Source organism: Aythya marila, assembly GCF_965140915.1.
Source record: "Aythya marila genome assembly, chromosome: 15".
In the NCBI taxonomy this organism is placed as follows: domain Eukaryota; kingdom Metazoa; phylum Chordata; class Aves; order Anseriformes; family Anatidae; genus Aythya; species Aythya marila.
In genome coordinates, this window is record NC_139056.1 from 4,737,541 (window position 1) to 4,751,467 (window position 13,927).

A 13,927-nucleotide genomic window follows, 5' to 3' on the forward strand; every position below is an offset into this window, starting at 1 on the left:
AAAGAATGCGGTAGAGATCTGAGGCAAACACAAGGTCTGGCAAATAAAATGATCACACTGCTTGCAAGGTGTTGGCTTTCTGAGCTGGGTTCTGATTGCAGTCCCTGTGTCCAGTGCCTCTGAGCGGAATACCCATTTCTAATTCCCTCTTACTCTGGCAGCTGACAGCAAAGTGCATTTAGAAGTTGCAGGAAAATGGGATGCATTCTAGCTCTTACACAGGACTCTTTACAATTACTTCAGCTTTCCTTTGTGGGAGTTCAAGGCATGTGGGTCCTTTATAGCCTAAAATGTTAATATCTACTATACTCTTATCACCTCACTGCTAAAACATTACCTGTGTGATGGAATCTCACAGTCACATAACTAACTAGTCTGAAATTTTGGTCAAATTTGATATAATGGCTCATGATTTATTAAATCTTTTGAAGAAATGCTTCAGAAAATAAATTATAGGACGTCTTTTAAAAGGGAACATAATTCTTTGGACCATTCACAAGAATATTCCCAGGAAGGAGATGTTTTTAAAGGATATGAATCTTTTAGGATAGCCTGTGGTTAACAGCTTGTTCCCCAGTGCTCTTTTTCAGTGGAACGGTAGCGATTACTGGTGTTACCTGTGGGTTCAGCCCCTACGGCCTTGTTCTCATCCCATGTTGTACAGGTAGGGCAAAGCTGCAAGAAGACAGGTAAGAGGTGCACAGAGCCAAACCCAGTCTCACCAGTTTGGTCTACCCTGTCTCTGGAAAAGCATCTCCAGTTCCCCTGGGGTTTGTGTGGCAGATACTGATCTGCTGATAGCAACATGTCTTCAAAAGCTGCAAAAGTTTGGCTGGAGGCTCCGTTCCAGGGTGATGTCTCCAGCCACTGCTCACCATGCTTGCCAGAGCACAGCACAAACGAGATTTTCGGAAGTAGCAGGTCTTCAGCTGTGTTGTGTCATTACATACACCCAACGGCACCTGAGAAACCTAGTGGGAAAGAAGCAAGTTATGGGAAAAACAGAGTTATTTAGGCCTAACCTTAGTTTTGTGGAACTCAACAGGAATTTTGCTACTGATCCCAATGATCATGGGATTTTCCCAAAATATGAGTATTGAGCTGAGGGCTGGAACCGCCCAGCCTGGTGGGAACAATCCTGTCCCAGCAGGGCTCAGTTTTGTGGTCTGAAAGAGAATGTACTTGATGCTCCTTCCATAGTCAAGTGATTCATGTTTTAATCACCCAAGAAAGAAGATTTTGTATAAAATTTTTGTGCTGAGTTTTGGCCTTGCAGAGGTAAGCCTGACATAGCCCAAACATAATGCAGTTGATGCTCACACATGGCAAAGGTTGGGAACAGTGTGAAGCTGACCCAGGGCATTTTGTGTATCCTCAGCTGTCTGCTAGCAAAAGAGCTGTGAAGATATTAACCTTTTACAAAGCCCAGATAATCCTGTGTCCACAGCCTACTGGCAATCTCTTTGGAAAAGAAGTCACCCATGTTCCTATCGGCCACTAGAGATCCTGGCATCGAGTGTGCTTGGCAAAGCAGCCATACAGTTTAGCTGCTTTCCATTATTTCCTTTGAACTCACCACGTTCCTTTTGCCATTGCTTCAAGCACAGAAATCTTTCCAAACTCCTATTAATAGCGTTGTTGCTAACTGCTACCTTTTCAGAGAAATGTTGAAAGCTAAGATGTGACGAGAGCTGTGCTCCTGGAGGTGATGCTGATTTCGGTGACCCAGAATAACAAACCTGTGTCATGCTTTACTCCTAGGCAAGTGTGATCAGGCAGAACTCAGCAAGTAGCGGGGTGACACCTCTTCACAGAGCTACCAAGAGGCAAAAAGGAAACATGGAAAGGAATAAAGCACAGGAAGGGAAGTCACAGAATGTGTCATTTAAACAGGATTCGTCTTATTTACATAGGACTTGTCTGGTACTCTTAGAAAGCTGAATTCTTTCTTCATTTGCAATATTATAACTTGCTTGTAAGGTTCTGCAGATCTACTGCAGTCACAGCATGCTGTATCTGTGGAAGAGGACACCAGTATGACCGAACAGTGAGGAGGAGTATTGATAAAAACGATTCCTGCATGGTATCAGATCTTACTGAGTGGTTAAAATGTAAACTGGCAAGTATTTTATAAACCAGTAGGGGAAATGTAAGCTGTCCCTGTACATAGACCTAACAGACTACATTCAATACACTGCAAGTGTATAAACTCATAAAGATGGACCTAAAGAATATCAGTGGGGTCAGCTGTTACTCTGGAAGCTCTGGGTGTTAAATATCCCTGATGTGATGGTTTTATTTTGCATTTTTCTTATGTTAAGCAGAAGTTCAGTTCTTACCCAAGGGTGGGCCAGCAGTTGGGAGCCCTTGTTCCCTAATGAAATAAGCCCAAACTAGATCTGACCATCTATTTTAACAGCTACAGAAAAAGGGGAGGTTGGGCAGCTGGCCACCTAGGCAGTATCTTGAAAGGTGAATGTAGCTGAGAGCCATTAGTACACCGTTTATCTGCAGTCTGATGGGTAAGGTAACTGAATCTGCTGTAAGATGTGCTGGACTGGAGCTCATTAGATCTCCTGTTTCATCTCTGCCAGTGATCTCTGCCACCTCACTTCATGACCTTGGGCAGCACATTTCATCCCAGTTTTGCACCAGACAGAAATGGGGCTGGCAGCATCAGCTTATGTGAGTGGCATAAGGAAGGAAAAGCCCTAGGGCCCCACAGAATATGGGGCTTGACCCTGTGGCACAAAGGGATCTGGAAACTGGTGTGCTATGATGTCCTGCTGATCTGTGCTTTTAGTGTATAAAGCCTCAAGATGTTAACTTCTGCTGACTCTGAAAACAACATGCCCAAGTTCTGCTTGGTTTTTGTGAAACAGAGCCAGGCTAAGTGCTAAAAGACATCTCTGCAGAGATGTGCTTCCCACGGCAAGGTGAAGGCTGACTCTGAGCACCGCTGGGGAGGCTGGCGTGGTGGTGCCCAGCACTGGAGGCTGCTGAGCCTCCTCTTTCACTCCACTCAGTGACACGGGCTGGACAGAAGCCCAGTTCTAGAGAGGGGAGATGCACTTCCACACTGCTGTAAATATGGCTCTAAAAAACAGGTGAACTTCGCTGCTGAATTTTTAAAGAGACACTTTAATGTTTAAACAATGCTGATTTTCTAAGGGTTGTTAAACACATGTGAATGAGGGCTAGAAAGCAACTTAGTGCGCCAATGCAGAAAGGGCTGGGCTGTCCGTCATATGCCACTTTTTCATGATCTTTCTCCTGCATGTAACCCGTGGTCTAAGCCAGCCCCTCCCAGGCAGACCACTGCCATAAACCTCCTTTGCAGCTCCTTCAGAGACCAGCTGCTTTCATAATAAAGTAAATAGGAATAACAATACCACAAACAATCCCTGCAAATTCTTCTTTTCCTCACACAATGCACCTCCTCATTTGAATTTCTGCTGAGTTTTTATTTTTTTTTTTTCCAACTTACTCCCACAGATGAGGCAGGAAAGTTTAGAGGAAGAGAGAATTTGCAGTGAAAAGCCCTCGGTAATGGCAGAAGTGGAGGCTGAACGGTATCTACAGACCAGACATCCTTCCTGGGGGACATTCTTATTTCTAACCGCAGAGACTGGCAGGGCTGGGCTGCTGGAGGGTGAGAACTTCTATCTGAGCAGCTCCCATGAGAAATACTGAGGGCTGAATGCCAGCCCTTGAGGCAGGCAGCCCGTCCCTGCAGGTAAAAGGGTGGCAAGCTGGCATGCGGAGGCTTCGGGGCACTTAGGAATGCCAACAGAGATTTGCCTCTATGTTGGAAGAAAGGTAGCCTACCAAAACTGCAAAATGCCAAGGTGACCTTCTAGCACCAGGAGACAAACACACATTGGAAAAACAGAATTCTAGTTAAGGCTGCCCAGCAGGGGAGAGGGCAGGAAGTTACTCTCCGAAATCTTGACCTGTTTTTATGGCTAGAACATACATGCCCTGCTATTAAGCCACGAAGTAGCAATGGGCAGGGGTGTTGTAGAAAGAGGGTGGAAATAATGGAGATTTTTTGTTTGGTTACTTGTTTGTGGTTTTTGTTTGTTTGTTTCCTCTGTTTTCTCTAAGGAAATTTGACAGTAATAGAGGTGGAAGAGGAATACCATTTCTCTGAACATGTGACATCCTGAATGGGAAAGCTTTATGAAAGCATAAAGTGAAGGTAGATGTCACAGGTCTTGGATAACTTTATAAAGTTATCCAAGACTTCTGTGGCTTTCAATGCCCAGACCTTCTGCACAGGCCCCTAGGAGATGCTGGCTGCTCTGGCTGCAGCTTTCAGAGCCTTCTGCCATTTGAGGGCTCTGTGGGATCTTTGTTTACAGAGCAGTGTCAGGCTGGTCCCCCCAGCTTGAGACAGTAGAATGCTTCAGGAAACATTACTGATCAGAAATAGGTCTGCAGCTTCCTGAAATGCCTGCCCAGATAAGGGGATGCTCTACAGCTAGAAGTGATAAGGAGGCAGGAAAAGAAACATGTGATGAGATGTTTTTAGTAACATCTGCAAAGTGTCAGCTGGTCCCTTGGGAGATCTTGAAAGGAGGTTTCTGAAGGTGCAAAACATTCCTGGGATGGTCTCCCACATCCTCTCCTCCACTTCTGGGTGCCCTGCACTCCTGCTCCAGGACCAAGTGCCTGCTCAGCAGCTGCTGCTGCCATCCCAGCGTGGCACCAAGTTGGAAGGGACACGCAGGGATCATCGAATCCAACTCCTGGCTCCACACAGGACCACCCAAAAACTAGACCCAATGTTTGACAGTGCTATCCAAATGCTTCTTGAACTCCAGCAGCTCAGTGCTGTGACCTGGAGAGCCTGTCCCAGTGCCTGACCACCTCTGGGTGCAGAACCTTTCCCTAACCCCCAGCCTGACCCTCCCCTGTCCCAGCTCCATGCCATCCTCTCGGGTCCTGTTGCTGTCCCCAGAGAGCAGAGCTCAGTGCCTGCCCCTCCGCTCCCCTCCTGAGGGAGCTGCAGGCCGCCATGAGGCCTCCCCTCGGCCTGCTCTGCTCTGGGCTGAGCAAACCCAGGGACCTCAGCTGCTCCTCACAGGTCTTGCTCTGTAGGCCTTTCACCATGTTTTAGCCCTCCTTTGACACTCACTAACAGTTTTACATCCCTCCCACATCATGGAGCCCAACCCTGCACACAGTGCTCAAGGTGAGGCCACACCAGGCAGAGCAGGGCGGGACAAGCACCCCTGTGCCATGCTGTCCTGCTAGCTGTGCCGTGCCTGAGGCACCCCAGTACGTGGTGCCCCTCACTGTGTGCAGCCTCCCCAAGGGTCATGGCAGAACGCCTCCTCGTGTGCAACAACTGAGGAAAAGAGGCTGGGAGGTGGGAACGGAGCCCACGGGCACTTGGCTGAGCACCATTTAACTCAGGGCGAAACCAGCCCTGGGGATGTTAGCTCTGAGCACACAGCCCTGGGGCATGAGGGAGGCTACAAACGCACCCCCACAGCACCGTGACCGTACAGCCCACAGCGTGCGGCCACTGCCCTCAGCTCAGGGCAGGCTCCCTGCGCACACCCCTCACTGGGCACCGCACAGCCCCGAGCCTTAATGGGGCGTGAGGGGAAGAGAAACCCGGGGCCACGGCGAGGGGGCGGGGCCGAACGGGCGGGGCCGAACGGGCGGGGCCGAACGGGCGGGGCCGAACGGGCGGGGCCGAACGGGCGGGGCCGAACGGGCGGGGCCGGGCGCAGCACAATGGACAGCGCTCTGCGGCGCCGCGCGGCGGGGCGGGGCCGCGAGGGGGAGGTGGGGGCTGGGGCTGGGGCCGGGGCGCGGCCGCGCTCGGTCCCTCGGTGCCGGCGCCGGGCGGGGAGCGGGGCCGCAGCCGCCCGCGGGTGGGAGGCAGCCCCGGAGCCGCCCGCCCCGCCCCGCCCCAAGATGCCGGCCCTGCCCCGCCCGCCCCCCCGGGGCCACGGAGCCTCCCCGAGGGGCGCAGCCCCGCCGCCGCCGCGCAGCCCCGCCCGGGGCCGGGAGGCCGCCGCCAGCCGGGGCCGGTAGCGCTGCGGGCAGCGCCGGGACCGCCGGGGGACCGCCGGTAAGCGGGGGCGATGCCGATGCCGATGCCGGGCGGCCGCTGGGGGGGGCGGGGGGGAGGTGCGGAGGTGCCGGGCTCGAAGCGGATCCGCTGCGTGCGCGGAGGGGGCGGCCAACTTCACAGCGCTCCGGGAGCGGGGCGCCCGCCGCTCATCCCTTCCCTTCGCCCCTGCCCGGCCGAAGGTGCCGCTCCTCGGTGTGCTGTGAGCAACGAGCGGGTGCGCCTCGGATGCTCGCCTTGCCTGTGCTTGGCCGTAGCCACTGGCAGGGCTCCGGGCTGCCCTGCGAGGTGCCCAGGCTGCTGGTGCGCAGCCCTCGTGCTGCTTCGGCCCCGCAGCAGCAAGGGGGGCAGCAAGGTGAGGTCCTGTCCGAGGAGGTGCTGGCTTCTAAAAGGCAGTGGAAGCGTACCACAGCACAGCTCCGTGTTCTGCTTCCCTGGTTCAAGCTGCAAAGGGCAGAACTTACTCTCATGCCAAAGAGCTCCCACAGCCATCCTGCAGCTTGCTGCCGTCTCGTATCACAGCCGCTGTGGTACAAGGTGCGGTGACAGCACCCACCGAAGCGAGAGGCAGCCAAGGCACAGAGGTGTCACGCACGCCTTCCTCGCAGTGTTGCTCGAGAAGCGGGGGGTAAAAGGCTACAGCCCCACTGAGCCCCACTTCTCTAACTGTAAATGTCAACTCAGCTGGGTGCTGCGGCTGCCTTTCGCATGTCAGAATACAATTTGAGGAAGTCTGGAACCCTTGCTATTTTCAGCAGGGTTTTTTTCAAAGCGAACAAACAAAACCCTCAACAACAACGAGAAAAACAACACACACGCACACAAAAAACTAAACAACCACAACAACCCTACTGAGTTGTTCTCCACCTGAAAAGAAGCCACCATGGATGGGAGAAGTTAGTGAAGTCCCTGGCTGCTGAATTTCAGCATCCAACAGGCGGTCCTAATGTGGAAGGAGCTGAATGACCTCGTAGTAGCCTTGGTGAGAAGCAGGGGTTGGGGGCTTGATTCGGGGTTTTACATATATTTAATATATAAACCCAGTTTGTCATTTCCAGCCAACCATTTGGCCATACTCTGTCAAGTATGCTTCCCTTGCAAATAACAGAATAAAAGTTAAGCATATGGAAAATCCCTCAGGTGCATAGTGGATGATTCTAAATAAAGTGGAAGCATGCAGCTTATGGCACTGCCTCTCCTCCCTCAGCTGCGTGTGTTGTGGTGCGTGTTCCTCATGGGAGCCCTCCCAGTCTTCAGGCTTAGCTAACTCGTAGCGATGGCTTCGCGTGCTATGTTAGAAACTCACCTTTTCCCCGAAATGCTGCCACAGTTACAGCAGGGAAATGTGTGTGCGGTCAGGGGCTGTGTCCTTCCCATCCGTGCCTTCCTTCCCCTGGTGCAATGCCAGCTGGTGCATCTCAAGCTTATAATTAACTCGCTGCCTTCTAGGGTTTGGTTCATCTGTGAATTGCTGCATGGGCTGTAGCGAAAGGGGCATGTGGGCCAGCTGGGCTCTGCGGGGAGCCCCAGGCTGCCGAGTCCCCGTGCTGCTGGCATCGCTGTCACAGTGTCACAGGATGCTCTGTGAAGTGGGGTCGCTGCCGCTGTCCTGTGTGTCCAGGTGGGCAATATCTGAAGCACTAGAGACACTACAAGTGTCTAATTGAGGTGGGTGAAGGTGGGTTAGATGCGTTGTTTCCGTGCATTGACTGCTCCAGCCTGAGTTTTCCAAACTGTGCTGGGCTCGGCTGGCTGAGACCGTGATCTTCCTTGGTGCTGCCCAGTGTGTGGCACAGGTCTGCCTCTAGGTGTGGACTGACGGTTGGAAGTGATGGGGCTGTGGTTCACGGAGTCACTGCTCTTTAGCTGAGCCACGTTTCCTAACAGTGCTTTTAGCCAGGTGTAAATACAGAACAGGTGGCCTGGGCTGCTGGGGAGGCTGGAGTGGCAGGATGGACGTTTAAGGAGCAGATGTATTCTGTAGTTGCATAGCTGCTTTTTGGCCTTCTCTGCAAGGTGGCTGAACGTACCTGCTCATCATCTCAGTGAAGTACTCAAAATGACTTTTAAAACATATCTTCCTTTCAGATCTAAAAGCTCTAGGAAGAAGCGTGTCTTTAGCGAGTCTGACTCATCTACCCACTGGGAGCACCTGAAAATCTTATGTCATTTTCACTGCTAATCATCTACCTGTATCCCTGTGCACGGGGTGGCAAACTTCCACACTTTCATTGCCTTTTTATTTATTTTTTTTTTCCTCTAGGAGTTATAGCTAGGGTCCCTCCTGCTTTGAGAAGCAGAATGACTGTCTCACAGCTCTGTTTTGAGGAGAGAGCATAGGAGGTCTGCCAGTGCACCTTTCCTAAGGTATGGAAGGCTTCTAGGGCAGGCATGAGTTATCAGCTGTCTTTCTTCCATTATTTTTTGGGGTGTAATTTTCACTGACCCCTTTGCTCAGACCTCCCTCGGCTGGAGAAGCATGGGGTGGTAAACCTGGGGCAGTTCGGTACTGCAGCTGCTGGAGGAACAGCACGGGCCAAGCAGCGTGGTTAAGGCTGTGCAAGGACAGCTTGTGCCACCCTGCTGGCCCGCTGCTGGCGACTCCGTTTCCAGGCTGAGGGTGGCTCTGGGCTGTTCTGAGGCTTTTTCCTGCCCCACTCTCTGACCCCTTCCTGCAGTGCTGCCGGAGTTCCCAGTTTAGCAGGCGAGGTCAGAACGGGGAGCGAGATGACAGCTAAATACCTGTGACAAGGCTTCTCTTGCTATATTTGCACTTACTCAGAAGGTTCCCGCACAGCGTAGGTATCGCGCTTACATAATCATATTACAGCGTTGCGTTACAAGGTGCCCCGTGCCTCTCTTGGCTCGGGTATCTGATACGTGATAGCAGCCCGGGCTTCCTGGGTGTTTGCTTGCCCCTGCTCCGCTCGCTTCAGTTGGAGGTGGATGCTGTGCTGATGCTTTCTCTCCGCATTTATTTGTTCTGCACGGACCGGCTTGGTATTGGTAAGACTCCCAGAGACCCAGCGAGTGCCGATCGGTGCTGCTTGGGTAACGCGATCCTCTGCAGAGTAACTGTCTGCTTGTGAGACCCTGCTTCTACAAACATTCCCCATTCTCAGGTACCCAAACTTTTTTTAAAGCCTCTTTTCCCTCTCTCCCTTGCTTAATGCTTAGATTCTAGTGTATAATAGCATTTTGTAGCAGTCTTACTGGAGGAGAATCTACTGCCATTTGCCTTTTAAGTCATATTTCACCTCCGGTTTTTGGCTTTAAATGTCAGGGATAAGTTGTCTTATGCTCGGACTGTCGAGTTCAGTGCCACACTGCGTCATGTTGCCAAGGGCTGTGTCTGCTCAGCAGTGGAATTTGAGTGGGGTGGAAGCAGCACAGCGTCTCAAACCAGCTGTCTGGCCTCTTGCGTTTTGGATTTTGTAGATGGCATTAATGGGAGCAGTGGAAGGGACCCTAAAGGAGTTGCAGAAAGCAGCCTATAGGTTATTTGTACTTATGTACTTCCTTGAGATGCTTGTTACTGATGCATATTGGAGGGTTAAAACCCCAGCAGAAGAGTATGAGGGAGGAATCCTGATGAGAACAGTGAGGGGTGGCTAGGAGAAATGAAATGCCGAGAACTGAATTGTTTCCATGCATGCAGTTATTGCCTTGGTTCAGCTGGAAGCAGTGGGCATCCAGGCAGTGGGATGTGATTGCCAGCTTAGCGTCAGGCGTGTTCTCTAAGCATGCTGTTTCCTTTTCCTTTCTCTTAGCGGGTTAAAACAGCTGAATGCTACTTTGTGCATAAAAGCATTTAAAATGCCAAGATACGGGAAGCCGTGGAAACTTTCAACAAAAGGGATTTTGCATAATGATATCACACATAATGCAGAAAAGGGAAAGGAGGAGAAAAATTGCCGTTTAGCTTCTGCAAGGCCCCAAAGAGAGGCTTCCTTCTCCAGAGCATAACTGGTCTTGGCTTTGCACCTCTGGTTTGTGCTTTAGTTATTTGAAGTTTTGTTTGTCAAAGTCACTGCAGTAGTGCTGGGAAGCAGCAAAGGATGCTGCTGCCCGTGGGATGCAGTGCTGGGGCTTTTGTTTCTCTGTCTGCCACCAACCTGCAAAGTGAGGCTGGGCAGCCCATCCACCCAGTGTGTCTCCTCCTCCTGCTTGCAGGAGAGTTAAGGTTTCTCATAAGGTCCGGTTGTGCAAGCTGCTGCAATGTATTGTGGTGTTCGATGTGAGGGATCTGAAATTCTCCAATTTTATTTGTCTTACAGGTGTGTGGTAAAAATGGTGCAGAAGTACCAGTCCCCAGTTCGAGTCTACAAATATCCTTTTGAGCTCGTCATGGCAGTGAGTAACGCTCAGCACTTTTACTTCTCCAGCTGTTACGGGCTGCAAGCTCAGGCCAGTGGGAGGTGGGGAACTGCAGTTTTGGCCAGCGTATCCTTGTGGCAACCTTATGTGGGTACATTGCAGGAACAGAGGCTTAGCTCTCAGTCTTTTGTCCCTTCTTATTTTTCTGTGAAAAATAAGAATTATTTTTATAGATATTTTTTATATAATCTATATCTCAATATTTTAATAGAAACACTTTAGTCACTGGAGAAAGCAACAACAACAAAAAAACCACTATTGTAATTGATCTTTCACACAAAAGGAAAAAATTGTGATGTTCAGGTAGATGTGGCCAGTTTGTTGCCAGATACCTTTACATTATCACCAAATGCCATTCTGTTCAGAATCTCCCTAGTTCTGAACCCAGTCAGTATTGTAGGATTTATGTATTGAAGAAATCCATTCTAAATCAATGAGCTTCCTGATTTGATTTAAAAACTAGAAATCTTTGGAAAAGGTCTTCCGTATTGTTCTTCCCTGTTCACCTCATCACTGAAATGTTGGGAGAGATCTCCAAGATTTGTGATTTCCAGAAGGGGCTCGAGGGCTGTAGTTTTCTGGTTAGTTGTGCAGAAAGCTACATGACCATGGCAGCTTCCTTTGGTACGATTTCAGTGGCATTTAAAGTTTTGGACTTTTCTACCGTTCTTTCGTTTGTGAGTCAAATATACTTCAGAAAGGTTGCTCCTTGCAATTCAAGGGCTGCACTGAGCATGGATCCCTGGGCCTTAGTATTTGACACTTTTTTTTTCTTCCCTGCTGAGCAAGGATACCAGTTTTCTTTGGTCTTCTAGGAATCCCGTTTTGAAGAGAGGAAGGTATAGCCTGTGGGTATCTGAAATCATTCCCCTGAATGGAAAGGAGAGCCTGGTGTAACACATTGTGTTCCTTTTGACAGTGTTGCCTCTTTTGGGTTCCTGGGAAATAAGTGCAATAAGATTTTTTTCTATCCAAAACAGTCTCTAGTCTTCAAATTCAATAGTTAAAACTGGAAGAGAGATTCTTTGCTCGGTCCTAAGTGTGAATAACATATCCCAAAGGCAGCAGCTGTCTCTCAGCTGGGAGCAGGTGCTGTTCACTTTAATGCTACCTGGTTATCAAAGTAAATGCTTCCTTTCTGACAGGTGGGCTCCCACACCACAGTTTCCTCCCCTTTTTTCTCTTTCCAGTCCTGTCCAAGTTTGCCGTGTCTGCTAGCAGCTCTGCCAGCCACATGCTCTAGAAGTGCTGCAGCTGGGGCTGATGTTCATCTTAGTGAAACTATTCTGGCTGTGCTTTTTGCTCTCCCAGTGCGTTCTGTGTTAGAATAAGATACCAGTACTTGTTACGGAGATGCTGGTAGACTGCTCTGTGTATACCTCTCCATGTTCTCACTGTCCGTCTTAGCAGGATAACCCTAACACCAGATGCCCCTCGATAGATTGGCTGCTAATACAGGAGGGCTGTCTCTAGACAAATCCTTTGTAAGCTTGTTAGCAAAATGCCAGGGTTTGATGGGTTTATTTTTCAAGTGGTTTAGTTTTATTTGCTCCCGGTTTTTCAGCATGACAGAATGTAAAATTCCCTGGGATTTCAAAGATGGAATTGTAAATGTCATCTGTGAGGAGTACAGAAACTCAAATTCCTGTTACTTTAGCAAAGTTATTAGTCGTCTTTATAAAGATTAAGTTACTTGTCCAAGGTCACCCAAAGGACTGTGGTAGTGTAGGATACTGAGTATAGACCCCTTAGTCCCACTCTAATCTCCTGTGACAATCACATGTCTGCAGCAGGATCTGCTTTATTATGCAGACTGGCATTATAAAAACTCTAAAGAGTGGTTGAATCTAGTGGCAGTCCACACTGGCTGAACTGGATGCAGCCTTCGTTATTGTATTAGATGTGTTTGGATGGAGTCTTCCCTTTGTGTGGAGGCAGTGCAGATTTCAGAGCTGTCAGGTGCTAGCTGTCAGTTGCTGGAAGTTTTGCAGGGAGTGTGGGCGTGCAGTGAAGCTGTTTTGCTCCTCGGCACATGGCATTGCTGTTAATCTGCCTCACCAGAAATCTGACAGCAGCTTCCTCGGTGCTGGGAACCTTACATTCAGCTGCTTTCATCTTTTCCCCTCAAATGCTTCCTGCGAACCTTTGGAGTGCTGTGCTGTCATAACGTGGTTAATGGCAAGAGAGCAAAGATGGTGTGGGGAAACTCAGCTCACCTCCTTATTTTCTGGGTCCCCATGCACTCTTCAACCTGATGGTGTTTGTGCTTGATCTGTGTAACGGGAGGGTCGTGCTTCTGGTGGTCTGCACAGGGTGTGTTGTGAGCTAAGTAGTGTTTGTTAGGAAAAGTGTTCTTCCCCCAGAGCCTCTGACGTTGGGGCACTGCTGTAGTAAACAGCCTGCGTGTGCTTCGTTCAGTTGTGAGGTTCTGAGAAATAAGGTGGTTGCAGCCAAATGATTCATTGCATCCTGCCCTTAAAACGCATAGCATTTCCCATGCCTTTTGTTGAGCCCTGCCATCAGGAACATGATTTATCTTGCTGGGGCTTGTTCAGGGTGCACGTATGTGCAGCTCATCCTCTAGACAGCATGGGGCTGTGCATGACAGGAGAGCCAGTGCTTTTACTTGTTAATACCTGTGTTATTGTGTATCTCTGGATAATTGGCTATGGATTTACATTTGCATTTGCTGGTTACTAACCCTTCTGCAGCTTGCATTTGGGCATTTGCAGGCAGCAGATTTGACACGTCTTCCAAGTCCTTCAGACTGCATTCCCCTTCTTGCTATCTTTGCCAGTCTTGTGCATCTAAGAAAATAAAGAGGAATCAGCCTAATGAGTCTCCCGGTCATTCAGGAGTTCTGAACCTTTTTTTCTTCCTCTTACTGGAAGACTCTTCTCTTCTTCTTAAACAAAGGATGATCCTTTCACATCTGTCATTCACAGAAGTCATTTTTGTGTGCTTTGTTCCTAATCTGCACTTGCGTTAAACGATCACAAGCATTGTGCTCTTCAAATTATAACCAGTGCCTGACATCTTCATCCTTTATACTTGAAAAGTACCTTGACTCATGATACGTTTTGTTAGCTTGTCATGTTTTTCATTTCCATTTTCTTTTTTTTTCCCCTATTGTTTCTCATTTTAAATGGAGCTGTTCTGTCAAAAGGGCTGTCCACACATCTTTGGACTTGATCTTGTCTTATCCTCAATTAGATCAGCAGGTTTGAATTTGCGTGTTTCTCAGATTTCATTTTAGAGCCAGAAAAATCCCTAAGTGTAACACACTTTGTTTTCTTGGGGTAGTAGTTCTAATTTTAATGTTAAACGTTTTATACTAGAATTTTATAAAGAGGGAAAGATCCAAAAGGAGAAGTATTTCTGCCATATAGCTCATGAGTGTTAACTTAATCTGGATGATGCAAATTGTTGTGAGCCCTCGCTGACATGTGGAGATGAGTTTGA

The 13,927-nt window shown here is 49.2% G+C and overlaps 1 protein-coding gene across 3 annotated transcripts in view; it reads left to right on the forward strand.

Moving 5' to 3' along the window:
• The first annotated feature begins 5,962 nt into the window (after window positions 1-5,962).
• SEC14L5 (SEC14 like lipid binding 5) overlaps window positions 5,963-13,927 on the forward strand; it is a 38,027-nt gene continuing 30,062 nt past the window's right edge. Inside the window, exons 1-3 of one of the 3 annotated variants that reach the window (XM_082772220.1) lie at window positions 5,991-6,088; window positions 8,352-8,455; window positions 10,366-10,441. In XM_082772220.1, coding sequence (XP_082628346.1) covers window positions 10,379-10,441 — 63 coding nt within the window. In that variant the 5' untranslated portion in view covers window positions 5,991-6,088; window positions 8,352-8,455; window positions 10,366-10,378. Of the gene's footprint in view, window positions 6,089-8,351; window positions 8,456-9,137; window positions 9,211-10,365; window positions 10,442-13,927 lie in introns of those variants that run through there. The other 2 variants (XM_082772218.1, XM_082772219.1) reach the window with 2 other exon arrangements.